This window comes from Dunckerocampus dactyliophorus, chromosome 19 (genome assembly GCF_027744805.1).
Source record: "Dunckerocampus dactyliophorus isolate RoL2022-P2 chromosome 19, RoL_Ddac_1.1, whole genome shotgun sequence".
In the NCBI taxonomy this organism is placed as follows: Eukaryota; Metazoa; Chordata; class Actinopteri; order Syngnathiformes; family Syngnathidae; genus Dunckerocampus; species Dunckerocampus dactyliophorus.
In genome coordinates, this window is record NC_072837.1 from 6,620,798 (window position 1) to 6,647,515 (window position 26,718).

Here is a 26,718-nt window from a genome sequence, read left to right on the forward strand (position 1 = left end):
TTTGTAAATTCATCTGAGCAGATGTTGTGATAGTTCCCATTGCGGTTTCGGTTGTGTTACCGTGATCCTGATATGCCTCTTCTGGAGGTCATGTTGCATAAGATGTGGACAATTACACAACAGTCACATTTTCCAGAGTATTTCACTTCGGTGCACACGCACACAAACACGCTCATTCACACGCTTGTTCTGGGCACAGCTTGCCCAGAACAAGCCCAGCAGGGACTGTCGAGGGACACTTTTTCTTGTGATGTATGTTGAGTTGAATGACAAGTGATCAGAATTTTTTTTTCTCATAGAAACAGCAGAGGCAGAATGAAAAGAGTGTCGTCAAAGTATGATGGCTGTAGCAAAAAATTGCACTCCTCCATTAAAAACACACAGCATAAAAGTCTTGGTCGAGCCTCAGGGTGTTTTCAATGTCCTGCTATTTTTCCCCTGCAGAGGCACCAGTCTCTAAATCTGGGCAAGGCTACTCTGGAGGACCTCGCATCCAAAGACAGGAGCAGGTCATCCACCTATCCCCTAAGAAGAGCAGTCAGGTCAGCTTTTTGCACAAATTGTAACATCAGTACTTTTTAAGCATTCTGCCCACAGCAGGACCTGCTGCTTGTTGAGAAGAGAAATACGTGCTTTCGTCTTAGGCTACATTCACACTGCAGGTCAATCCCGATTTTTTTGCTCACGTGTTACCCGCATCTAATTTTCAGTGTGAACAATACAATTCTATTTTTTGTCAAACGTGACTCAGGCCTCATTCGTATGTGGATGTAAATCCGATATGTATCCAAGCTATTGTAGTCCGAACGGCGAAATCACATACAGTCATGGAAAAAATGATTAGAGCACCCTTGTTTCTTCAAGTTATTGATCCATTTTAATGCCTGGTACAACTAAAGGTACATTATTTGGACAAATATAATGATCATAGCAAATATAGCTCATAAGACTTTCATTTAAGAGCTGATATCTAGCAACATCCATGGTGTTCTTGATCATAACCAAAATCACTTAAGTTCCCATGAATAGCTATAGCATTGTACTGCCAAAAAATGTCCCTCTTATGAGCTATTTTTGTTGTCATTGTTATATTTGTCCAAAGAAAGGTACCTTTAGTTGTATCAGGCATTAAAATGAACAAGAAACTGAAAATTATTTTTTAAAAAGTGTCGGTGAAGCGCCTCACGTCAAAGTCCCAACATCCACCCACACGCTCCTCGGAACAGACGTCACAGCAAGTTCTGCACAAACTGCCACAGCCGAAAGCCTTGCCCTCTTTCTTCTTAATCTTAATCCTTTGGTTAAGAAAATGTTGACTCCCGTTGCACAAAATCCTTGAAACGTGCCGAGGAGAGCACAAATCAAGGCAGTCTGTACTTCCGGAAACACACGGCAGAAGCTTGGGATGTCGAGCTTTTGCGCACGTGCGTCACTTCCCGGACACTTTGCGTTCACATTGCCAAGTGGCATCATACCCTGCAGTGTCAACGTAGCCTTAGTCTCCAAGTGTCCAATAAGACCACAAAAAGTCTAATTGCTTTTTTTGGAAAAAAAAAAACAAACAATCTAAATGGATCTGAATATTTGCTAAATATACCAAACATCAACTGTCTTTCTACTTTGTTCTAATAGTCGGATGGTCCCTACTCTGGACACTCCAGCAGTAACACTCTATCAAGCACGGCTTCCAGTGGGGGTCACAGTGACAGCGATAAATGGTACGAAATGGGGGCCGGCGGAGGCTCCAGCGGGGACCAAGGTGACCCAGAACCCAACGGCCTAGGAGGTGGAGGGTACCTCCAGGGCGCCTCGGCCGACAGCGGCATCGACACCAGCTCTTACGGGGCCTCGCACCACAACCACCCGCACTCGCATCACGGCAGCACCACTTCCCTGCTGGCTCCCAGCGGGGGTAGAGAGAGCAGGGATCGATCGCCATGGCACAGCCCCACAGAAGGAGGACGCAGAATGCTGGAGAGGTCGCCTGCAGCTGCTGAGTCCCCAGGTCCTCCAGGAGAAAGGAGCCTGGATAGTACTGGTCGAAGCCCTCCTACTCATCTCCTTGTTCGTGACAGCAGCACCTTCAGTCTGAGTGATGGCGGCTCCCACTCAAGGTTAGTCTGTGTGCACGATTTTTTAGTTCCTTGATAGTTTGTTGCGCTGCTGTTGACAGTTTTTTTTGGTGTTTTTTTTTTTTTTTTTACTGTCCACACAAGGCTTAGCTCCCCTAGAGATGAATCATCTTCAACCACATCCCCGTCATCCCAGTCTTCGGTGTCGCCTGGACCAAAGAGCTTCTACCCTCGCCAGGGAGCTCAGTCCAAGTACCTGATAGGCTGGAGGAAGCCTGGTTCCACCATTAATTCCGTTGACTTTGGAGACACGCGCAAGTAAGTTCTGTTTTCTCTTAGAAAAATCTCTTACATACGGGGTCGAGAAACTGATAGACCAACTGGGGACTTGAGTTAGAGCTTTTCTTCTCGTCGCTCACACAAACCATTTACCTGAAGAGGTTTGCCAAGTTAGCTGAGGAGGCGTTTAATCAGCGTTTCCCCTAGGATTTTTTTGAAGCCATGGTGGTGGGCTGCATGGGAGGACTGCCACCACTGTGTTGTGCTGCTGCTGCGTCTGCATTTATTTATTCATTTATTAACTTATTTAACTTTTTTTCAACAACCAGCACAACATGAATACAGAACTGGGCTGGGCTATTTGTGTTTTATGTGACAGCCAGGCGTCATGTTTGAATAGAACACTTGGTGGTGAAGCAGATAATCTTAGGAACTACTCAACATCAGCTGGACACACTACATGTTTATGTTGAACAGCTTAGACACACAACTAGCGTTTTGAAGACAAGCCATAAGTATTATATTGATGACATAATGAAGATTGTTTTGTGACATTTTAAAAAAGTAAGTTAGCATGTACCCCATGAACGTGATAGCCACTTGTAGCTCGCCCGCGGGACAAAAACGACCTTGCTAGCTGGCGCCAGGGAGGCAGTGAGAGCCAGGCAAAATGTGTAAACAAATATGCCAGAAAGTCGAGTGAGATTTAAACATGAGCGATCAGACGATTCCAGTGCATGTTTATCAAAATAAAGATCAGTAAAACATTTTCATTACATTTTAATTTGTTTTCAAACTAATTGTGGTCAATATGTTTGTAAATAAGCTATATAGGTATTTACAATATTTAACATATATATCCATTAATACAATATATTACTTAACATTGTTTTAAAAAGCCCCTCATTTTTAAGGTGTGGCGGCTTTTATTTTGTCATGGCGGTGCGCCACTATCAATTACATGTGGCGGAAGCCCTGCATTTACTGTACAATGTTACTTCATTCACACTATGATTAATAATGATGGTGCCCTGTAAAGAAAGTGAAAGCGTCATCCACACTGATACGTGAGAATCTGAAGCATCCTGGATGTTCTTGCTCAAAGCTACGTGGGAGATCAACTCAGCAAGCTTCCAGTTAGGGAGAGCTAATGCTGCCATTATATCATACTATATTCTAATGCAACTTGTAGTGATCATAAACACAGACCACATGATCAGCGTTTCACTGAATCAGAGAAAGGCTGGATGGGCTTCATATATGAAATGAAGCCTTGACCTCCCTTTTATGTGGCTTGATTCCCCCCTTGTGGTTGTAGAGCAAATTACACATAATACCCAAGGCTGTCTTAGAGCAAGTTTTGCATCTTTTTGCTAACAAATGCCTGTCGTGTGCCATCAGGAAGTCCCCAGTGGAAAGTGGGGTGGATGTTATTCCAACCCCTGCAGCCAGGCCTTCATTAAGGGACATGCACTCGCCACAGCCTCATGCCAAGTCTACTGTAGAGGAGGATGTGAAGAGGCATGGTGCCCAGGACAGCCCTCTGCCACCACGTAGATATAAGGACAAGGTAATGGTACATGTGCTTGTTAAAATGACTCCAAAGTGGTCATCAGTTAGAGAATCCATGCAAATGAATACATGCGCTAAATCAGGGGGGTCCAAACTTTTTTCCTGCAAGGGCCACTTTTATGTTTTGTAAACCAACCAGAAGCCAGTGTGCCTGTGATGATGACTTTGAGGCTTTAAGGTTACACTTATTTCAATGTGTTCACTATGTCGGCAAGGCAACATTATTTTTGCCTGAACAAGTTTGTTACTAGCGCTACCAGGCTCCACCTTTTTAGGTTTCACAATTAATTTAATCATAAGATGAATACTTCCTGTCAAAGCATCCACAGAAGTCCCCACCAAGCCAGCCCCCCAGCCGCCGTCGCTCGCTCCATCGGACGCTGTCGGACGAGAGCATCTACCGTGGCCAGCGCCTTCCCTCCCTGACTGACTCGGTGGTGGAGCCGACACTCGGAGCCGATGTTCTCTTCAGCTGCTCCACTCTCCCGCGCTCACCCACCACCCGGGGCGTGCCCCTTCGACGACCCTCCTATAAGCTGGGCGTCAAACTGCACGGTAACACAAATGGAGGAGATCGGCGCCAATGAAATGCGTGTCGGCTCATCACTGTTTTCCTGTTTGTAGGCGACCTTTCAGCATCTGACACGTCATTGGTGGATTTGGTGGAGCGTCATCGTGGGCCACTGCCACAGGAGCTGATGCCCCTCCCATCCTCTGACAGGGACAGCCCCCTTGAATGGACACACCTTGTGGACGTGGCTAATACCTTTGAGAGTGAAAGAAACACACACTATGGTAGACACCAGCAATAGTCATACCGGTTTGAAGCCTTTGTGCACTTTTAAGATGTTGTATGTGTCCTTCCAGTCCAGAGAAGTTATGTGTTTGGGGATTCAAACCACAGAAGCAGCGGTGCCTCCAGCCCTCAGCAGCCCCACATAGAGCTACAACCTGCCCCCATGTCACGGCCCTCATCTAGGTGACACGAACTTAACAATTTGTTCTTCTGAATCAACTAAACTGATCAAATCAATCAATGCTTGTTCACACAGTGAGGGTCACATAGGCCTGGAGAGGAAGGTGACAAAGCTGGAGGCCATGGTGAAGATGCTCCAAGAGGACCTCAAGAAGGTAATACACACATATTACATACAACATATAAACATTGAAACACAGGAAGTGAACAAATGATCAGTCACTGCTGAGGATTAAATAAGCTCTACTCCTTTTAAGACATGTTACACTGTGCAAGTGTACACGTGATATCCCTTAAGGAAACTTGTTAAGCATGTCCATCACATACCGTTTTCGGACAATTGAGTGCACATGAATATAAGCCACACCCACCGAATTTAAAATGGAAAAACATTTTCTGTAAGTCGCAGGTGTTCACGTTGACTACCGTGAATGATGACACAAATGGAAGCAAATGAAGTGGCAGTGCTCCAGGCAGGATTAGAACCGCACACTGTAAACCTTGCATTCCCCTGTGTTCCCAGTGTTAGCTCGGAGTTCAGCTAATGCTGTGGTCCACGCAGTCCACACAGAAACTGTAGTAATGCTACACGTGATCAAACGTACTTACGATTTGTTAGATCAAAATGCGATGGCTGCATAAGACTTGGAAACTTGATATTAGTGTTGGTGAAATTCACTACAGGTACTTCCCGAATCTGCACTCTAAGCATCATGGGAACTGTAGTAGTTATTTTAGTGTAAACAAAATCTGCTGCAATCTATTTTACATGTGTTTTCACGTAAGTACACGCCAACATAAATGATTAGTAGTAGCAGCTCATTAGCCCGTAAAAATCCATAAATAATCATTGTTTAAGCCGCAGCGTGTAAAACAAAATGACAGTAAACACAGTACATACGATATATACAGAAATACAACCACCTCCTAAATTCGGTTGTTATTATTAAAATAATAATTATTATTATTAAAATAATAATGGCTTAAAATGGCATAAATGATGCTGCTATTTTTGTGCTTACAATAAACTACTGGTACTCAGTAGCAGCTAACGTATGCAGGTGTGCAAACTTATTGTTTCTCATTAATGTCAACCTCGGGGAAGACTAATTCCTGAAAGATGGTTTCTGCTCTCGGGCCTGAAGTTCCTGTCTATTAAATGGAAGTGCTTTTTAGCTTCCCAAACTGCACTACCAAGAGAAAGTATTCATTTTTCCAGAGTTTCTGTAATGTTGGGATTACCTTGTTAGGCCACGTACATAAAAGGTGAGACACCTCCGTGTTTCATTTGTACATCGTCCACCTCAATACATAAATATTGTACATGAGTTCCACTCTTGTAGGATGAATCCCTTACTTTGCTTTATTACTTTAATAAAGGCGCTCCGGCTCAGTGACAGTCTGTGTCACAACATTCCCAGAAAAGGTGTTTCCATTGCTCACTTGTTTCAGGCTTTCAAATCTTTCCCTCTCAATTTAATAGCTCCCCTTGTTCCCATGTTGTTTTTTTTTATATAAATAATATCCAGATGTCCCAGTCTCCTTTATTTTAATGCTTTTGACATTCAGATCTACCATTTCTTCCTGAATTACACACAATAGATCAGGACTATTCAACAAAATTGTCCTAGGGTCCACATGTGCTTGGGCTTGGGGGCCTTTCCTACTTCTAAATGGCAAACATAGTCATAAAAATCAGAAATTAAACCAAGAGCAAAGCCAAAGATCCTCTATTTGAGAGCAGCGCTCTGCTGATTTGAAAGCCCAAGTAGTCAGATCCTCTGCTGCACAATTGTTAGTCATCTACCAAGATTTGAACATAACTCACCAGTTGAAACTTTTGAAACTGTTTGAAACTCACAGGAGCGAGATGAGAAGGTGCGACTTCAGGCTCAGATCAAGAGGCTTTGGGAGGATAACCAGAGGCTTCAGGAAGAGTCTCGATCCTCTGCCGCAAAGCTCAAGAAGTTCACAGAGTGGGTCTTCAACACCATTGACATGAACTGAGGCGCCCTCTGGACAGAAGAAGACACAAGTGTCTCCCAGTTAAAACTAAAACAAACACAAAACTGTGTGAAAACACTAGGGGGCGTATTTTGACCTGTTAGGATGATGCGCAGCAAATATTTTTAGCTCTTATCAGATTTTGCTGTGCCCTGGTCTTTTTTGTCACATGGAGAAAGGGAATCCATGCCCCCCCTTACGGAAGCGACGTCCACCAGTTCTGATAAAAGTGAACATAAGCCATCTACTGACCCTCCTGCCTTGATTCCACAGCGGCTGTGAAGAAGTGCTCTTCTCTTTTTCTCAGCCTACTTTGAAAGAAGGGGATTTTGTGTGTGTGCGCCAAATGAAACCCAGCAGAGGCTTCAGTGTACTTCTTCCCTCCGACGCACAGACAATGTAAGAGTTCTGCAGGCCCGACCACTCGCCGTTCACTGGAACACAATCCCTAATGAGCCGCTCACCCACCGGACTGTGGGAGGGGGGGGCTTTTCATTCCACATAAATGGAGAGCGAAGATGAAGCTTTTTTTTTTTTTTTTTTCCCTACGCCCCAAAATGGAGATTGTTCTGAACGATCCCTGGGACTGATTGTTTCTCAGCCATGACTCAGCACTGAAGGGAATTTTTTTGTCTATTTCAATGTTATCTCCTCTGGGGGAGTGGAGTGAGTGATAACACCCAACCCGTCTCTACAGCACAGACAAGCCCCCCCTCCCCCCTCAATAGGAATATGTTTAAAAGCCATCGGCAGAGGTGCCAACGCCATAAACCGCAGACTTCTACGCGGAGTGCTTTGTGTCTTAAAGCAATAGGGAAGACGCCAGGAGAGAGTTCCTTAGTTGGATGTGAGAAAATACATTCCTATTAACACAAAACTGCTGCACGGGAGCCTCGATCCCCTCTCTGCTAACAAAGACAAAAGAGGCAAAAGATGAACAATTTTGTTGGACGGATGACTATGAAGGGTTTATTTATTTCCTTGTATTATAATTCCAATAAATAAGTTGCTCTATTAGCACAGTACAACTGGCATCAGTGTTTAGTTCCTCAAGAAAAAAAACTAACTATATAATTTAATGGCTTTCTTTCTTAATCCTGGCTAACGCCTGAGTATCTTTTTTGTTTTGTTTTTTGAATTACGTATTATGTTGTATTTTGTGGTGCTCGAGCCTGCTGTTGTGTTGCTTTCAACGCCCTCTAGTGATGACCAGTGGAACTGTCATGGTTATTTAATGTGCCGCCACTTAGTGTATTTTCCTCTTCGAGCATTCGCCAGGCAGGCCCACGTAAACACGGTGGAGCGTCGTCAGCCAGCTTTAGACAATCAGAGGTTGACTTTTGGGTAAAGGGAGCTGACATTAGGTGTGCTCTATGTTTGTCCGTGCTCATTGTTTCACTTCGATACTTTCCCTCAGGTCGGTGAACGTGAGGATGCTCTGAAAAGTTCCAAGGTTATTTAACTAAATCTATCTTTGAGTACTAAAAAATGGGAACGTGTGTGTGTTTATGTATAGTGTGTGTGAGGTCATAGGGTGAATGTACATCAGTCTATCCAGCTGTGCCTACAGTCACTATGGTCATTTCCTCCCCCAACGTGCCTTTGAAACAGCACCTGGGCAACACATGAAAGTGAAACACTCCTCTTCATCGCATACAAACACACCTGCTAACACACAAACACAAGTCTAGTATTTGTGTTGTATTCACAATGGCAGGGGGCCTGGCAGGCTATATTGTGGTCATCTACAGACATACAGTTGTATTTTTCATAATAAAAAAAAATACTAGTATTTGTAGAAAATCTTCCTAAATTGTTGTCCTTCTGCATTCAGTTACATGCAGCGTGTCATCAAATGAGCTGTTCTTTTCCCTCTTGCAAGATGAAACGACAGTAAATCCATGAGAATGTCAAGAAATATGGTAAAGTACACAGTATTGTACTTTGAAAAGCATTTAGTTTCACAACATCATCTCTTCATGCCTTGTCAAACATCTCCCTGCTTGAAAATGTTGAGTGACCTGTGAAACAGTGCCCTCTGGTGGAGTCAGAGCTGCAACACTTTTTTTCCTCCACCCTCTCCCTGCAAATCGCACCATGGAACCACTTTCTATTTTAGGCTATGTCCACATGAATACAGATACTTTCTTACAACATTTTTCGATGTGTCGTGGCCTCTCGTCCTCATGCAAACGTATGTTTTTGTACTTAAAGACTGAGCCTGTGGGGAAACTCCAGCCAGAGTGGATTTTTCATCAACTCAGAATCAGTGTTTGCGTGTGGATGGGTAACACGGAGCTCTTGGTTTGTGTCATTTGGGATGTGTGACATTATCTGTGTTATTTTTGACACTTATTTCACAACAGAGCATGAAGTTATTTCGTCCCGTGGTGGACACATCATGTGTTGGGCTCCATGTAGGCGAGCGTTGATTTTACAGTTAATGCGCACGTCATTGGTCATCTAATACAGGGGTGTCCAAACTTTTTCCAGCGAGGGCCACATACTGAAAAGTGAAAGTTTGCAAGGGCCACTTTGATCATTTGTAAAGCAACACTGTAGATCTGCTAAGAAGTTATTTACATTTCAAGAAAAACCTGCTTCTCAGCCGTGTCATGTAGATGAAAAAGCATATTATTAATAACAACTTTGCCCTTTTTCCCCATTTTTGCTGTTTTTTTTCAACATTCTTCTTAAAAAAACTTAATACATTTTCTTCTTGTAATATTTTGACTTTGTTCCCATAATATTTATTTATGTAACTTTTTCCCAAGCTAATTTTCCAAAAATTGCAACTTTTTCTTTTGTTTCTCACCATATTATGACTTTAAAATTATATATATATATATTTAAATATTTCAACTCTGCTACTAAAATTCTAAATCGTTAGAATATGACTTTTTTCCTGAGTATTTTGACTTTATTCTTGTAAAATTACATGTTTTTTTTCTTTTCCCAACTATTTCAACTTTCTTATTGTAGACTTTATTCCCATCATATTTTGACTTTATTTTAGTAATATTCAAACTTTTTCCGCAACCTAATTTTCAAAAAGTTACACTTTTTTTGTTGTTTTGTTTGTTTCATTTAATATTACAGCTTTTTTTAAATTGTTTTTTGTTTAAAATTTCAACTTTATTCTACTAAAATTATGCAATTTTTCCTCGGAATACTACGATGTTATACTCGTAAAATTACGACTTTTTCATGTTAGCAGTCTTTTTTTTCCTCTTAATATTTTTACTTTATTCTTGATTTTTCTATTTTCTAGTCCTGATTTTTCTATTTTTTGCTGTTGTTCTTTGTGGTACTATATTTTTAGAATGTGCTGCGGCTCAATAAAGAACAGCAGCGGGTTACCAATAGCCCCGGGGCCGCACTTTGGACACCCCTGATGTAATATATCACTACATTAATGAACAGATGCATTATAACGCGTGACCAAGTCGGCTGTAGTTGCTCCTTTCAGTTTTCAGATTGGCCAAAATGCACATGAGAGCCTGAGAACGTCTTTTTACGTGGACATCCGTCCATCCATCTTCTATGCCGCTTATCCCCACTAAGGTCGTGGGTATGCTGGAGGCGGGGTACACCCTGGACTGGTCGCCAGCCAATGGCAGGGCACATATAGACAAACAACCATTCACACTCACATTCATACCTATGGACAATTTAGAGTCACCAATTAACCTGACATGCATGTTTTTGGGAATGTGGGAGGAAACCGGAGTACCCGGAGAAAACCCACGCACGGGGAGAACACGCAAACTCCTCACAGAGATGCCCAAGCTGAGATTCAAACCCAGATCTTGATGTGGACAGATATTTTTCTTTAAAACTCCACTTGTGTGGATGGAGATTTTTTTTTTAACACAGAAGTGAGGGAAATGTGCGTTTTTGAAACTATCTGTCATGTGGGCATAGTTAGCATAAAGTTAGCATAAAAAAACATTTGAAATCCGCAACCATGCTGGGGTGCAAATGCGGGATCTACCGTACTAACAATCTAGCCATGCAACATAGAAAGTAAAGTTAGTCCCGGTCCCCATCGATGCTCGATGCCCAACCCTACTCCCAACTGCAACCCATTCAAGAAAATATATATTTTGTTTGCTATAATTTTAAAGCCATTAGTATTTTTGGCCACATTATGTACATAAAATGTCTACATAAGAGACAACACAACAACAGTACGTAACCCTCAAAATACGAACATCTTAATCAATTCTGTGAGAGTGGAAACAAGGGTGCCTTTCACGTTAAACATATGGCGACTATCTCAACGAGCTCAAGCTCTGACTTGATTGGGGAGAAGTCACACAACACCTTATGTTGGTTTACGTGCGCAAAACGCTCTAAATATGAGACAACAGCTTACATTCAGGTGGGTGCGGTAGTTTCCCCTCAGCAGGTGTCGAGCTGCAACGCAAACGTTCGGTCCTGATGCATGCACGTGGGCGCTGGCGGTACACGCGCATTGGTAGTTACATAAGAGTTATCATTTGTCCTAGCTTGTGAAGTAAGTTCCAACATGGCACATTGGCGCGTGTTCTCAACGTAGACTATCAACAGCGATTTGAAGTTTACAATAACCTACAGTATATATCCAATTGTACGCTTGAGTGAAGTAAAACTAAACAAGGAAAAGGTTCTGTTTTAAGAATCGCTATAAAAATAGATGCTAATTTCACAAAATTGGTTGTAAATGTCCATGTTGAATTGCCTTAGTGTGATAATGGAGCTCACACAGGTAGTTAAAAAAAAACAACAAAAAACCTGACACGTATCTCAGCCCCTGGTAACATTCCATATTTTATTGTACATGCAAAGTGCTCTAGTTTTTGTCATATAACTGAAAAATGTCTGAATGATGAAGTGTGCCATGAAAGTGTTGGCCAAGCTGTCACCTCGTGCGTTCTAGTTAATCCCGTACATATATTTTTCTTTTTTTTTTTTTAACCTTCCATTTTGTAAAGAACCTCTTTGTCAAACAAATGGAGTTTACATATTTTGGAGTGCGAGAATGATCCATCTGTTCCGTGCAATCTTGTTATGAAAATGTGCTTTGCTGAGCTTTACTTTTCATGTTATTGCGAGTTCTGACCAACAGGGGGAGGTACTAGACTTTTCCTAATTAAAAAATAAACAACAACAAACACATCCTGGTTATTTCTTTCCCTAAAAACGTTCAACGATCACACGAGCGGGCCTGGAATGGCTCATCCTGTAGTGATGCTCTGGCAGTGATAGGAGGGTTTCATCAAGTCATGATGTGATGTAATCAGAAAACAGATACTCTTTGACTCCTGTGTCTATTTTGTCTATGTAAAATGTAAAGGTATGAAAAAGACATTTGCAGTGATCACAGTATTCAAGTTTCTGAAATAAATAAATGGCATCATGAGTTTGTGCCACTCCATGTTTGTTTGGCGTGTGGATTTGTTTCCTCGATGTCCGGCTGCTCTGCAGATAACGGCGGAGTGTTAGGGCCACGCAGGGGAAAAAAAAACAACTCAGGTTTTGAGAATAAAGTCGTACATTTACGAGAAAAAAAGTCGTACATTTACGACAATAAAATTGTAAATTTATGAGAAAAAAAGTTGTACATTTACGAGAAAAGTTGTAAATTTACGAGAAAAAAAGTTGTACATTTATGGGGAAAAAAAAGTCGTAAATTTACGAGAAAAAAAGTTGTAAATTTACGAGAAAAAAAGTTGTACATTTATGGGGAAAAAAAAGTCGTAAATTTACGAGAAAAAAAGTTGTACATTTATGGGGAAAAAAAAGTCGGAAATTTATGAGAAAAAAAGTTTAAATTTACGAGAAAAAAAGTTTAAATTTACGAGAAAAAAAGTTGTAATATTACTTTTGCCCATGTCCCTCCTTTTCCTAGCTGTCTCAGGCGATGCGCATTACGACGGAGCATTAAAACAATCTAAGATATCGACAATAAAGTTGAAAATGTACAAGAATAAAGTCGTAAATTTAGGAGAAAAAAGTTGTACATTTATGACAAAAGTCGTAAATTAACGAGAAAGAAAGTTGTAATATTACCTTTGCCCGAGGCCAAAGGTCACGTAAGTCCCCCCTTTTCCTAGCTGTCTCAGGCGATGCCTGAAACATGCCTAAAACAATCTAAGATTTCGACAATAAAGTTGTAAATTTACAACAACAAACTCGTAATATTACGAGGATAAAGTCAGAAATGTACGAGAATAAGGTTGAAAATTTACAAGAATAAAGTCGTAAATTTACGAAAATAAAGTTGTAAATTTCAGTGAAAAAACATTGTAATATTACCTTTGCCCAAGGCCAAAGGTCACATATGTCCCCCCTTTTCCTAGCTGTCTCAGGCGGTGCCCATTACGACGGAGCATTAAAACAATCTAAGATTTCGACAATAAAGTTGAAAATGTACAAGAATAAAGTCGTAAATTTACAAAAAAGTGGTTTAAAAAAAAAAAAAATCCGAACGTTATGTTCCAGGCATTGCCTGAGACAGCTGTGAAAGGGGGGTACTTATGTAACCTTTGGCCTTGGGCTTGAGGAGGGGGCGGGGTAAGGATGGCGGAAGTGAGAAGTTGTCATTGACTCCTATTTAAATTTGTTTGATGATCTGAAACTTTTAAGTGTGACAAACATGCAAAAAAGAGAAATCAGGAAGGGGGCAAACACTTTTTCACGCCACTCTGAAGCTTTCTTCCTGGACGCTTTGATTTCATAGAGCCCATAGCAACGAACGCTACTTCCGTCAACAACAGCAAAAGAGAGGAAGCGGATGCTATCACTTATCATGGAAGACTTTGTGAGAGCCGATTGCAGGTACAGGTAAGGTAATATTACATCATATTGAATAATAGTGGAATTAAATCTAAGAAAATTCTTTAAATATCTTTATGTAGTATTAAATGCCAAACACTGATATTATACACTGACATGTGTTGCCTGCCGCACGCTAATTAGCAATTAGAGTGTGTATCCATGCTGTCACCTGTACTTGTTTCAGTCATCCAACCTGCAGATGCCAGGTGGTTTGAGGTCAGCGCAGCAACGACTTCAGAGGCGGTGCAGAAAGAAGAGAGGTGTAGCGCGGAGGCGGTCATGGATTAGTCATCTTTGGTACAGGTGGAAAGTGTGGGGGCTGAATCACTTGAAGGATTTTCTAGCCTAGATGAGAGCGAGCCGCAGGATTCTGCACATTTACGAAAGACAGCACTTGAACTTCAGTGTTTGACTCATTTGAACTTTAATATCGACCGTGCTGCTTCTTTTCCCCTCTGAAATACGGAATTCAGATTTAGGAAGTGAATGTCAGTATTGCCATCAACGTACAGGAGTGTATACGGTAATAGCATGTGTAAAAAGTGTAAAAAGAAGTTAACCACAGATAACAAAAGACTTGTAATCAATTCTAATAACAACTCTGTAATGGAAAGGTACTGTACTTACATTGCAGTTCCATGTCACATTTCATGTTTTAACAATTGTCATTGATATACAAGCGTAAAAATAAGTTAACCACTGTTGTAAAAACAGCAAGACGCTACCTAAACCACCTAAAAAAGCGGCGTCAGAAATCACGGCCATTTTTCAACTAAACCTTTTCAAACATCTTATATTTAAAAGGCTTGTTTGCAACACTTTTGCGGCTGCCTCGAGGGCACTAACTTTCGAACGTGTTGCAAGCGTGATATCCCACCCAAAACATTTTTATCCACAAAATGAAAAATGATTTGAACAAAAAGGTTTGTGTAAAGCAACGTGTCCAAAGTGCGGCCTGGGGAAAATTGGGAAATGCGAGGAAAATGTCGTAATTTTACAAGAATAACAATATATATTTTAATATTATAGGGAAAAATAACGTCTTTTTAGTAGCATAACGTTGAATTAAAGAATTTTCTTTTTCTTTTTAAAGTCGTAATACGAGAAACACACAAAACTAAATCAAATTTTACATTTTTGGAAAATTAGGTTGGGGAATTGTACAAGAATTGGAAGTAATTTCACAAGAATAAAGTCCAAATATTATGAGAAAAAAGTCGTATTTTAATAAGAAAAACAGCCACAATTTTACTAGAATAAATTTGTAATATTATGAGGAAAAATAACATAATTTTAGAAGCAAAATAAAGTTGTCATTTGGGGAAAATTAGGTTGGGCAGAAAGTTTTAAAATTTTAAATATTTGGGAAAAAAACAACAGCAAAAATGGGGAAAAGCGAAGACCGGAGTTCATACTAATACAAAGCTGAGATGCCGTTTTTTAAAAAATATGTATAACGTCTGCGCATACCTGCATGTGTCGCTTTAAAACATACGAAAGTGGCCCTCGCTGTAAAAAGTTTGGACACCCCTGCTTAAACGCTTTAGGAAACGGTCTGTCTTGGCCTCCAATGGATGCACGAGGATGCCCGCTCAGCTAACCTGACACTAAGCCCCGCCCACCCCTTCAGTTAAGTCTATATGTGCTGCATGGAGCTCTGTGAGTGTGTAAACTAGAATCTAACTTAGACCCAAGTCATTTGAGATCTTCACTTCCTGTTTAGCCATGCTTAATAATGCAGTTGTAGAGGCTCGAGTTTCCATCCATAAGTCATGCATGTGTGTGTGTGTGTGTGTGTGTGTGTGTGTATTGTCAGGCCAGAGTGATCCATTAGTATCAAATGACAGTTAACTGCTAAGTGTGTGTACGGATTTGTGAGCTTATTGACGTCTGTTTTTTTCCATGTGTGCACTAAACTGCTCATGAAAATCTGGGGAAAAAAAACGTTAAGTGTTAAGATACAGTAATAATGTGGTGAATTAGGGCAGCACGCTGTGTGCTGCAGCACGTGTAGCTGCATATAGGAACACACACACACACACAGTGGTAACCCCCCCCCGCGCGCAACCACAAGGGCCCACTTTCCTTCTTTTCAGTTGTTGCAGTTGCATCAGAAGCTTTGATGTAGTTCGTTGCTCAGCCAAAAGCGGCCACAAGCTGAGCGCTTAGGCCCTCAGCTGTCCATCTGCTTGAGCCTCGTGTGTGCAAGAAAGGAAGTGAAGCTCCGCCATTAAGGACAAGGGTAAAAGATGCACGCCTTGATCAATCAAAGGTGAAGAAGGACCCTTCCGTTATCCACTTTATGCATGAACTCGAACGCCAAAATGTTGCCTTGGTCTTTGTACACTGTCTTGGTTTTCGTACATTATTGCATGTAACAAACTAGTACGTTTGCCCTGGACTGTATTGGTCCACGAAACAGAGAACCCAAACAAAGCACCCTGCGTGTTGCTGAATCAAAGTCTGGGCAATTTTTATTGAGTGTGACGGCTAAACAACACGCGTTGTCTCGCGGAGATGTTGAGCGCATTAATGGGTGGAACATTATTTTGCGTTACCGGGTCAGTTCCGACTATTTTCCCTATTTTATATGTTATTTTTCCATGTTATTTTCTTGCAACAGACCAGGCATCGTAATCTTGGCGGTATATTTCTCGTGTTTAAGCGTAAGTACAGTCGTCCCTCGCTACAACGCGGTTCGATCATCACTCCCTCGCTCTATCGCTGTTTCGTGGTCGACTATGGCCTATTATTAGTCAAAACATGTTGAAAGACAAGCCGTGTAGCATTCTGGTCACTAGCCGTCAGCAATGTGCCATTGAAGAGACGTTACCTTAGCTTGCATTGCCTTAACATTGCATGTAGTCAGCCATGGCATGTCAGACGTAACAGAGTAAACACGTTCTACTCCCATTCTATGGGGAGGTGCTACATTTTCGACTTCTTACTTTGACCTTCTTCCCCTCTCCGTTTCAAACACTTTCTTAAGTTTAGAGCAAATAAAGTGCTACAGCTTGCTAAATGCTCTGGGCGGCGACCGTCTCTCATGTCCCTGCAGTGATAGCGTAGCCTGATCATCAGTGTTGTGCAATGTGGTGTAAAGGGTGTTATTTCATGTCTACCGGGCTCTGACTGTGAAAATATTCCATTTATCAATAGTGAATCCTACTATCCTACTTATCGCGGTCGAGTCTGGAACCAATTAACCGTGATGAAGCTCTACACATTTAAGATGAAACATTTATTATTTAAATGTAACCCTTGTTATTTAACATTTAGATTTATTCATTCATTCAATGAATTAATACATTTAGGTTTTCCATTTACATATATCATTAGATTTATATTTAATATTTATATTTAACATTTATATTTCACTGCATGGTCTCTCCGTGCGTGCGTGGGTTTTCTCCGTGTACTCGGGTTTCCTCCCACATTCCAGAAACATGCATGTTAAATTGTCCACAGGAATGAATGTGAGCGTGAATTGTTGTTTGTCTGTATGTGCCCTGCGATTGGCTGGCGACCATTTCAGGGTGTATCCCGCCTCTTGCCTCTCGAAGTCACCTGGGGTAGGCTCCAGCATACCCCGCAACCCTAATGAGTATATGTGATGTAAATTTAACATTTACCTTCACCAATTAATATCTACCTCAAATGTGAAGAAAATGAGCTCAATGTGAGAAAAGTGAGGTAAATATTCAAAATATATTAGCTAGCTGAACTTTTACATTCGGCAGCCCATAAAAAAAGGCCTTGGTTTTCGTCTGTTTCGGTTTTCGTCAAACCTTTTGGCACAAGGAGAAGCGAGGTACCACTGTAGTGCTGTGGTGAGCTTTTTCATCAATGCGTGTGTGGTGTAAGTGTAAAAACATTTCTTTATCGCTGCTAATACAGTAGATTTTTTTTTCTGCTTTAAATTGGAACCATTTGCTTTACAATAGCTTAAATAGAAAGTGGTTTGATGGCGTTCTCTGCTGGGGAAAAAAGAGTGCTGCAACTATCAATCCAGCAGAGGGCGTTTTCTTACAAGTCGTTTTACTCAGCATTCTCTAGCAGGAAGATGCTTTGACAAGATGGATGTTCTTATAGGGTTTTATGGTCCATTATTAATGGTTTTTCGCCATTCACTGGGGTTTTGGATGTGAAAAACACAAACCAGGGTCTTCTCACGTGATGTGCATGCAGTTTCATGTGTCTTTCGAGGAGCATTCCTCCACAAAGCGCTGCTAAAATAGTGACTCCTAGTCACTTACAGTGTAGTGGCTCACCTGGCTGACTTCCATGCAGCGAGCGTGGGTTCAGTTCCCACTCAGCGTGAATGTTTGTCTCCATGTGTCCTGTGATTGATTGGCGTCCAGTTCGGGGTGTAGCCCGCCTCTTACCCAACGTCAGCTGGGATAGGCTCCAGCCCCTGAAGGGATAAATGGTATAAAAAATGAATGAATGAATGAATGAATGAATGGATGGGGGTCCTCAGAGGCGTTTGACTTTAGAGGTTGTACTATTTTTGGTCCCGATGAGAGTTAAACTGAGGAAAACCACCTCACCTCCTGTATTACCTGCTTAAATCTCTCCTTCTCTCTCACACGCAAAAACACAGACACACACACTCTATATTTCACTCTTCTCTCTCCATGAAAACACAGACACCAACCAATCTCAGACACATGCACAGTCAAGCTCTCTCTCCCCGCTTGCTCTCTCATTTTCCCTCTCGCTCTTGCTCTAACACACACTCACGCACACACACACACACACTCTCTTTCAGTGTTGGCGTGTCTTTGGAGGGTCTGCCAAGCTGTTTTTTTATATTGGCTGCATGCAAGGAGAAGAAGGGTCCCTGCTGAGGTAAGAAGGTGACACACCTTTCTACTCCCATTCACCGTGCTAACAATACTACAGTATAACTTAGAAGTGATAGACTGCTTGTTTTTTTCTATAGGTGTGCGTGTGTGCGTGCGTGCGTGTGTGGTACAAGCAGGTGTGTCCGTGTGCAAAGTAGCAGATGTTTCCCCTCACCTGGGATTTGAGCTCCCAAGATGCTTCGTCAAGTGTTTCTGCACAGAGGTGTGCATGCATGTGCAACTACATGCACACACTTATTGTGTGTGTACGTTAACATGCATGCGTCGGGTAGTTTCATGTAGAAAGAGCCTCCGTGTGTGTGTGTGCGTGTGTGTCAGAGGAAGTCTAAATTAAGACTGTAGCTAGTGGCTGTGTGTGTTTACGGAGTGGTCCTCAGAGAATGGAGAGACCACTGGCTGATGCTCAGGGGATATAAGTGTCCCCATGTGGATAGGTAACCTCCTCAGCACCGGTACCATCATGGACACATTTGACATCCATGCTTCTGAAGAACTCAAGTGGCCTCTTTTTAAAATTTAGCTCATCTGAAATGAACAAAAGATGAGGAAAATGACTTCAGTGACTGTCTAATGTTGGTTTGGTGGAGGAAAAATAAGTGGAGATACACTGTATAGAAAAAAAAAAAGCATTGTGACAGCTCTACATACCCATTCATACTTCCAAATGAAGTGAATGGGGTGCGCAGTGTAGAGTGTGTAACTTTATTGTCACAATATTAATTTCAGTTCACATGTATCGTTGTTAAATTGGAACCTCAAAGGTCATCCAATCTGTTCCAGGATGGTGGTTTGTGTTTCAAAACAGTTTTTCCCTCATAGGAAATTATGGGAATACTATTCAAATCATTGATTCCAGAGTCAAACTGTCACCTTAAAGAAGAAGAAAGAAAGGTAATCAAGCCATCAAGAAGACAAGTCACAGATACCGTATTACACTTTTGAATGCCTTATATTTGTATTTTCGTTCTTGTAGCCATTTTTATGCTTGAAATGCTTAATTTAGGCCATGAATATGTACAATTTGCTAATAATTTTACTAATAATAGACCATATTATTAGTATTTTATTATTATATTATTATTAGTAGTATTCAACCACGACACAGTGATCAGGGAGCAATGTTCGGACCATGATGTAAGGAGGGACTATGTACACTTAATAGATGCCATATATCACATACAACAACACAACATCAAGGAGTGAAGACAAAGGGTAGCCACTCTAGCATCGCTATGTGAGCTACAGTGCTGACATTACAGTCACATTGTAACAGGCTACCATGCCAAGTTAGCCTATTCGCTCAAGAAAAACAGAAGCAGCTCGCACGTCTGTAGCTGACTGACGGATACAGTAGTTAAGCTTTATTTTAGGATACGTAGCGAAGCCTGACATTATGCAAAGCTGTCTTCCAGGAGAGGTGGGCTCATCTGGATGGGGGTGCGTCAGAGGAGGTATCATTTAATGGAGGACATTTAATGATTTAGTGGATGGACCGAGGAAGGTGACATGACATTTTGGTGAGGGTTTGGCAAATACAGAATTCAATTTTTACCAGTTGAGTCACTAAAGCATCAAAGGAACGTTCCACCCGTGTGTTTATCATCTTCCATGTACCAGGAAGTCGTTTGCTAACTACCAAACAGACGGACTAAGACTGCAATTTCTTAAACAAGTGTACTGGTTAATTAGGGCTAACCGTATTTTCATGCAGGCTGCTAGGTGATGTTGCAGTCTTTATAAAAGATGCTGCAAGAAATGTCATGCTGCATAAGGCTGCTGTCATCATAGCCGCTGGTGAAGATATATGAAGGTTGTTCCCGAAACTTTCATCTCAAAGTGCACTCTGAGGTGATGATGGAACTATAATCTGCATGTCGGCAAATAAAAAATGATTAAATGATCAGTTTATTTCCACGTACACTCCTTAAAATGTCATATATTTGTGAAAAATCTCCCTCATAGCGTGCTAAAGTCAAAAGATGACATCTTTAAACACGTATTGAAGTAATACCCAATCAATCTTCAGCTTTTTGCCCATTTTTATGCCTAACCACCATTTCCCACTGCACTGCCTAAAGCGTTGCTCTAAAGCAATTAGAGCAACAATACAGACGGGTGAGATGTGTCCTCACTGAATCACTACGGCCACCTAGACACAAGTACTCAACCCGGACATTTTCATTTATATGCAAAAGCAGGTGGCAGAGCATGTTGGTGGTACTGACCCCGCATCAGGGGGGCTGTATGTGTGATTGCAGACACGGAGCAATGCTACAGTCAACTTGTGCATGCTAAAGCATCACATCAGATGTAATAAAATCCAATGACAGTGTCGATCAAAACTCAGTATTGGAATAGAGTGGTACCTCTGTTAACGTTCCACCCCCGGTTAGCAAGTTTTTTGGTTAACAACCCAAATTTTTAGCTTGCCTTGTCCCCCTTGCTGGCCCGTCCAAAATATCCGGTTTGTTTACGCCGTCATCTTGGATCACGCGAAATCTTGCGATACATGTCACCAAACAAGGTATCCACGCGCTTCCACGACGTCACACTTTTTTTTTTTTTTTTCCATTTTCTATATTAAACAGCAAGGTACATATTTATTGGTTCTACAATGTTATTGAGTTTGATATATTTTTTAAATTTTTTAAAATAGCGGTTGCAGCAGAATAATGCGTTTATTTTGTGTTATTTTGTTAATAGATGCTTTTTTTCGTTTTTTTTTTCCCAACAAAACTATTAAAAGTGATGTTAAATGTTCAGTTGTCCATTCATTTGTCATTATTTTTGCATCATTTTCTACATGTAAAACTATAATCATTGTCTATTAAATGTGTTTTGTGTTAACATTTTTGGGTGTCTAGAACAGATTAATTGGATTTACAGTATATTATTTTCTATGGGAAAATTTGCTTTGGTTAGAGTCCGTTTTAGTTTTCAATGGATTAATGACATTAACCAAGGCACCAGGGCATTTGATAGTGTCTACTGGATCTCATTAGATCCTGCACAAGTTCAGTGATGCACAAACAGCTGTCTGATGAGCGTATTGACCTAAAGAACCAGATGACATGGAACTAAATACCTGTCAGTCATGCACAAAAAACCTGGACAGACATGCACATATCGACATACACACATACGTTATGCACGTCAAACATTGAGGAAAGTGGAGCACCTTCTACACCATGTTTCATGACACAAATCCAAATAAATAAGGTTACCCATGGCATCTAAAAATCTCCATAGATGTTCTTGCTGTCAAAATAAAATGTTGTATGAGACACTGTGGTAAAACTCAATCAATCATAAAAACATCGGAAATAATTTGTGTAAGTCAAGTGTAAAAACTTGATTTACACAGTGCAAAATAACATACAGTATGTGAGTAATGTTTGAAACTAAATAACACAATTTGGCACAAATGATTAAGTTTCTCGTGCTGCTCCTGATAAATGTGCGTGTAAGGCTGGCTGAAGGTGTGACATGTCATTTGAAAGCGTACAGCCAGCAGAAATGAGATTGTGTCTCCAAATTTAAAATTGATGAATGGGTTTCACCAAAAACTGCAAAAATCCAAGGCACTCTCTAACCCTGTTAAAGTGCCTTTATTTTTTTTATGGACCTTATTTAGTCCCAAAGCGTTTCTGCCAGCCGGCTGCCATCAGGGGGAGAAAGAAATGCCAAAATACACCATGTGAGTTTAAATCACCAATAGCACTTCTCCACCTGCTGTAGAGGGTGTGTCATAGTGGAAAGCACACCTATGTGGGCACAACACCACCAGATGGCAGTGTTAACCCCAAACACAAAAACATTTTTTTTAAAAAAAAGAACATTGGGCCACAATGAAAAAAATAATAATCTGAGATTTTGAGAATAAAGTTGTACATTTACGAGAAAAAAAGCTGTAAATTCACAACAAAAAAGTCGTAATATTACGAGAATAAAGTCGTAAATTTACACGAAAAAAGTCGTAATATTACGGGAATAAAGTCAATAAAGTATGTCAACGTATGATTCATACGTCCCGCATACGCGGGCAATAAGTTATGAGATCGTTGACGCCCGTTCACACACGTTATTTGTAAGTTACGCACAAGTCGTAATACGTCAAGATAATATGTCACTGCCCTGATACTTCTTGGCAGCGGTCTTCGAAATTTTCTTCAGCATGATGGTGATGTTGACACTGCGATGATTTGAGTCATCAAGTGCCAGCCTTTTTATAGGCTATGGCACGTGATCGTCGGCCATACGCTGCCGTGCGGTTTGCATAAGTTAGACTGGCGTTGGGCATAAGTTGTGAACGTCGGCAACACGCTATGCATTCGTTGGTATAAGTTGTCTATAAGTTATAGAAACGTTCTATATAAGTTACTAATACGTCATGTATACGTCGAACTCGTTATGAATACGCTATGTATACGCCCAAAATTGAAAAAACGTCGACAGTTCAGTATGCCATCAAAATGATCACGTCGGGCATGCGCTGGCTAAATCGTCAAGGTGTGACACGGCCTTTAGATGTATTGTATGTGAATAGTGATGATGACTACCGACTATTGTCCATAGCCTCATATTTTGGGCTCTAGAGGCTACTGCACATGGCACCTTTTGGAAGTAATATTTTAGCATTTTGTTAGTGAAGTTGGTCACAATCGCTCCAGGTATCAACAATATTCGTCTTGTTGCACCAGAGAGGTCATCATTATTTCTCCTGTTACTGTGCGCACTCGTGTGAATCGATATGTAAGACAACAACTAAAACACACACAATATGATGGGGGCCAGACAGCTCAATGCTGCCTCTAGGCACCATACTGGATCAATATGTCCAACAGAAAGGCTTGTATTTTTAATTGTGCTTTGCAGTTCTTATTTTTAATGGAACTTTTCCTGGACAGCCCGTAAATCTGGTGTGAATTATAGCAACTGATTTTTTTGTATGTTGAAGAGAAAATGTAAGTATAACAAATTAAACAAATCAACAATACAAACCTAAAAAAAATACATTAAAACCTTTGATTATTTTATCAAAATGTTCTAAATTTAAACATTTAATTAAACTAATGAACACATTGCCATTAATGTGCTACTGCACATTAATATTTTTCCATTTAAATTATTTACGGTTGTTAAATGATTATACATGTTTTAAGGCCTCACCATACACTTTATACACTTTTCTCAGACAGGCAATAACATTTTCTCTTATTTCTCTTTTGTTTAAACACGCTCAAAAAACTTCAAACCTTTGTTTGAATTTTAATGATCAACCTTAATCAACAACACAAGAAATTATTAAGTCACTCACGTATATTTTGCTCCTGCGACCGTGCCTTTTCGTCCTGCAGCCGTTCCGTTTTGTGTCCTTGTTAAAACATATTGCTGCAGACCAACCGAAGGTTCATTTACAAGCTAGCAAGCAAGCTAGCAAGCAAGCAAGCAAGCTAGCGATGACACCGCCATGAAGGAGATTGATTGACAATAGTCTACAGCGAATCAGGACTCAAAAAACATTGGGCGGTGCAGACAGACGAGCGAGGGAAGAGATAGACACTCAACTTCCCAGAATACAATTCTTATTAAAGAGCCAGGCTCGCCTGTAACAGCGTTCATACGCTGTAATTAAAAAAAAAACCCGCAAAAAAAAAAACAGCGAATCTGTGAAAGGTGAACCACGATAGAGTGAGGGACCACTCTACCTTAAATGAAGCATGTAGTTCCTTTAAGTTACCAAATATGTTTCTTTGCCTTATAAAGAGCTACAAACATCTAAAAATACCTGAGTCTGATTCATCCCTTTTGCTCCTCCTTTGTCAGCAACCGAGCCCTGATGTAAGAGCGTGGAAGTACGAGAGTTGAAACGCTGGTAAAGAAGAGAGGATAACTTAACACAGGAGGAGAGGGGGACTGAAAGGAGGCGAGGAGATGGCTGAGGCACCACAACAGCAGCATGAACAGCAGCAGCAGGAAGAAGAGGAGCAGCAGCAGAGTGAGGAGCAGCTGAGCTCCTCTGGGTCGACAGAGGCTGATGATGAGGTTGAAGACCTGAAAGAGGATGTCCAGACGACGCCTACCCGGCCTCTGCTGTCCATGAGGTCCTTGAGCATCGTGGACCCGGATGACGACTCGCCTAACATGATTGTCTACAGAAAAGTAAGCTTTCCTTTGTGATCAATTATTGCTAACATTGTGCTGCTGAGAGCTCACAGTGGGAGAAATCTCAGCAATCTCATCGCTTGTCCCATACAGTATTCTGACACAAGTTGTGAGGAAAAGTTGCCAAGATGTTATATAATTCAACATTTCACAGCCTGGATGCTGTATGGATGGTATTTGGTGGCACATTCTTTATTTAGAACTCTAACCAGGGAGGTTATGTTTTCATCTGTGTGGGTTTATTTGTATGCAACTTTTGAGCTTTTATACGTTTTCCAAACTTAGGTTGGAACGCAAAATGGTTCCCTGGTCTGGTTTTATTGGGTCACCACTTAAAGTATTGCCTTTCCATTCAGGTTTGTACTAATAAAGGTATGATTTTAAGCAATACATTATTGATGTTTAAATTTGTGTGGGGGTGGCACTTAATCATGATAAATCATGTAAATAAAAATCACATTTATTAAAAAATGTATTATATTAATTGTATTATATTCATTCTCATATATAAAAGTATTTTTTGGTGGGTGATACTTGTACTACTAAAAAGTTCGGTTAAATACATTGTGTTATGTGCATAGTGTGAAATGCTATAAATGATCACGATCAATCCATCACATGGCAACTCAGGTTATGTGTGTACTATAGTATACACTTACTGTATATTGTTGCAACAAACTTTGATTGTATACCAAGCAAATATTTATATCACTTCCTAACAGTCTGATGAATGCCCATGGTGCATGGTAGCCGGAGTGTTGCTCTTATCGGCGCCCTGAGGGAAATGTCTGGTTTTCTGTAGCAGTTGCAGATCAGTGCTCGGCTAGCTTGGTCTGCTTGTTGTGCTTAGTGAGTTTTTCCTCTGATACGAGACTCCAGAAACGACTCTCGGGAGTGCAGAGCAGCAACCAAAACATCGAGATAGTGTGGAGTTCCTTTCAAGTTTGAGCAACTGTTAAAAGGATTGAGAGTCCTCTGTCAGTTTTTGTCATTATTAGCACATGCAGGTAATGATAATTTTTTTTTCCGCGTGTGGTTGAAAAGCGTCTTGTGTTGGATATGGTCCAAAGTCAATAAGCTTTTATCATCAACTTTGCCATCACTGGTACATACTTGCCATATTTGTTGAAATGTATGTACAGTACCTTAGCTCCATTGCACTTTAGATGTTCTGGCACAGTAGATACCTGAAGGGATGGAGTCCTGTCACTTCTCAGTAATTACAATTTATCTATCTATATCAGGAAATCAGTTTTTAGGGAGGGTTAGGACCAGTTTTGTCTGAGCTAGATACAAAGAACCATACTGGCTTGTGTATAAAACAAAGCATTTTTTTCCGCCGCCCCTCCCTGCACCTAGAACATTGTGCGTAGGGTCCATTTTGCGGTAGGAGCGCATTCTCGCCGCCATAAAGCATAAAGCACCCTGTCGGTCTCTGGTAGTGTAATGGTACAGCTGCTACCTTTTAAGGCAAAGGGCGCGGGTTTAATCCCAGCTTCGGATATATCTACTCCTCCATTTTCTACGCCGCTTATCCTAATTAGGGTTGCGGGGTATGCTGGAGCCTATCCCAGCTGACTTCGGGCGAGAGGCGGGGTACACCCTGGACTGGTTGCCAGCCAATCGTAGGGAACATGTAGACAAACAACCATTCACACTCACATTCATACCAATGGACAATTTAGAGTTGCCAGTTAACCTAACATGCATGTTTTTGGAATGTGGGAGGAAAACCCACACACGCACAGGGAGAACATGCAAACTCCACACAGAGATGCCCAAGCAGAGATTCAAACCCAGGTCTTTCCGATCTCCTGACTGTGTGGCCAACATGCTAATCACTCAGCCACTGTGCGGCCTCGCTCCGGATATATATTTTTTAAAATTCTATTAATTTGTTATTTTGCAGTAAAAATAATTTCTTGAACAACAGACCTCCTAATGTGTTGTGCAACACAAG

At 41.0% G+C, this 26,718-nt stretch overlaps 2 protein-coding genes and 1 long non-coding RNA gene across 12 annotated transcripts in view; 2 read left to right on the top strand and 1 right to left on the bottom strand.

The window, feature by feature from the left end:
• sipa1l1 (signal-induced proliferation-associated 1 like 1) overlaps positions 1-7,645 on the top strand; it is a 71,330-nt gene extending 63,685 nt beyond the window's left edge. For all 6 annotated transcript variants that reach the window (XM_054760842.1, XM_054760844.1, XM_054760843.1 and 3 more), the window contains 9 exons: positions 445-542; positions 1,633-2,114; positions 2,217-2,390; positions 3,753-3,921; positions 4,244-4,478; positions 4,548-4,718; positions 4,791-4,902; positions 4,976-5,054; positions 6,763-7,645. In XM_054760842.1, the coding sequence (XP_054616817.1) occupies positions 445-542; positions 1,633-2,114; positions 2,217-2,390; positions 3,753-3,921; positions 4,244-4,478; positions 4,548-4,718; positions 4,791-4,902; positions 4,976-5,054; positions 6,763-6,906 (1,664 nt within the window). In that variant the 3' untranslated portion in view covers positions 6,907-7,645. The remainder of the gene's footprint in view (positions 1-444; positions 543-1,632; positions 2,115-2,216; positions 2,391-3,752; positions 3,922-4,243; positions 4,479-4,547; positions 4,719-4,790; positions 4,903-4,975; positions 5,055-6,762) is intronic.
• Positions 6,432-24,846, bottom strand: LOC129171843 (uncharacterized). Its single transcript, XR_008566847.1, has 3 exons — positions 24,382-24,846; positions 17,997-18,139; positions 6,432-6,914 (listed from the first exon to the last, which is right to left on the bottom strand). It is a non-coding gene; the product is annotated as an uncharacterized LOC129171843 (long non-coding RNA).
• rgs6 (regulator of G protein signaling 6) overlaps positions 18,435-26,718 on the top strand; it is a 68,161-nt gene continuing 59,877 nt past the window's right edge. For 2 of the 5 annotated variants that reach the window (XM_054760873.1, XM_054760878.1), the window contains exons 1-2: positions 18,435-18,576; positions 24,420-24,755. In XM_054760873.1, coding sequence (XP_054616848.1) covers positions 24,528-24,755 — 228 coding nt within the window. In that variant the 5' untranslated portion in view covers positions 18,435-18,576; positions 24,420-24,527. Of the gene's footprint in view, positions 18,585-24,060; positions 24,285-24,419; positions 24,756-26,718 lie in introns of those variants that run through there. The other 3 variants (XM_054760876.1, XM_054760875.1, XM_054760877.1) reach the window with 3 other exon arrangements.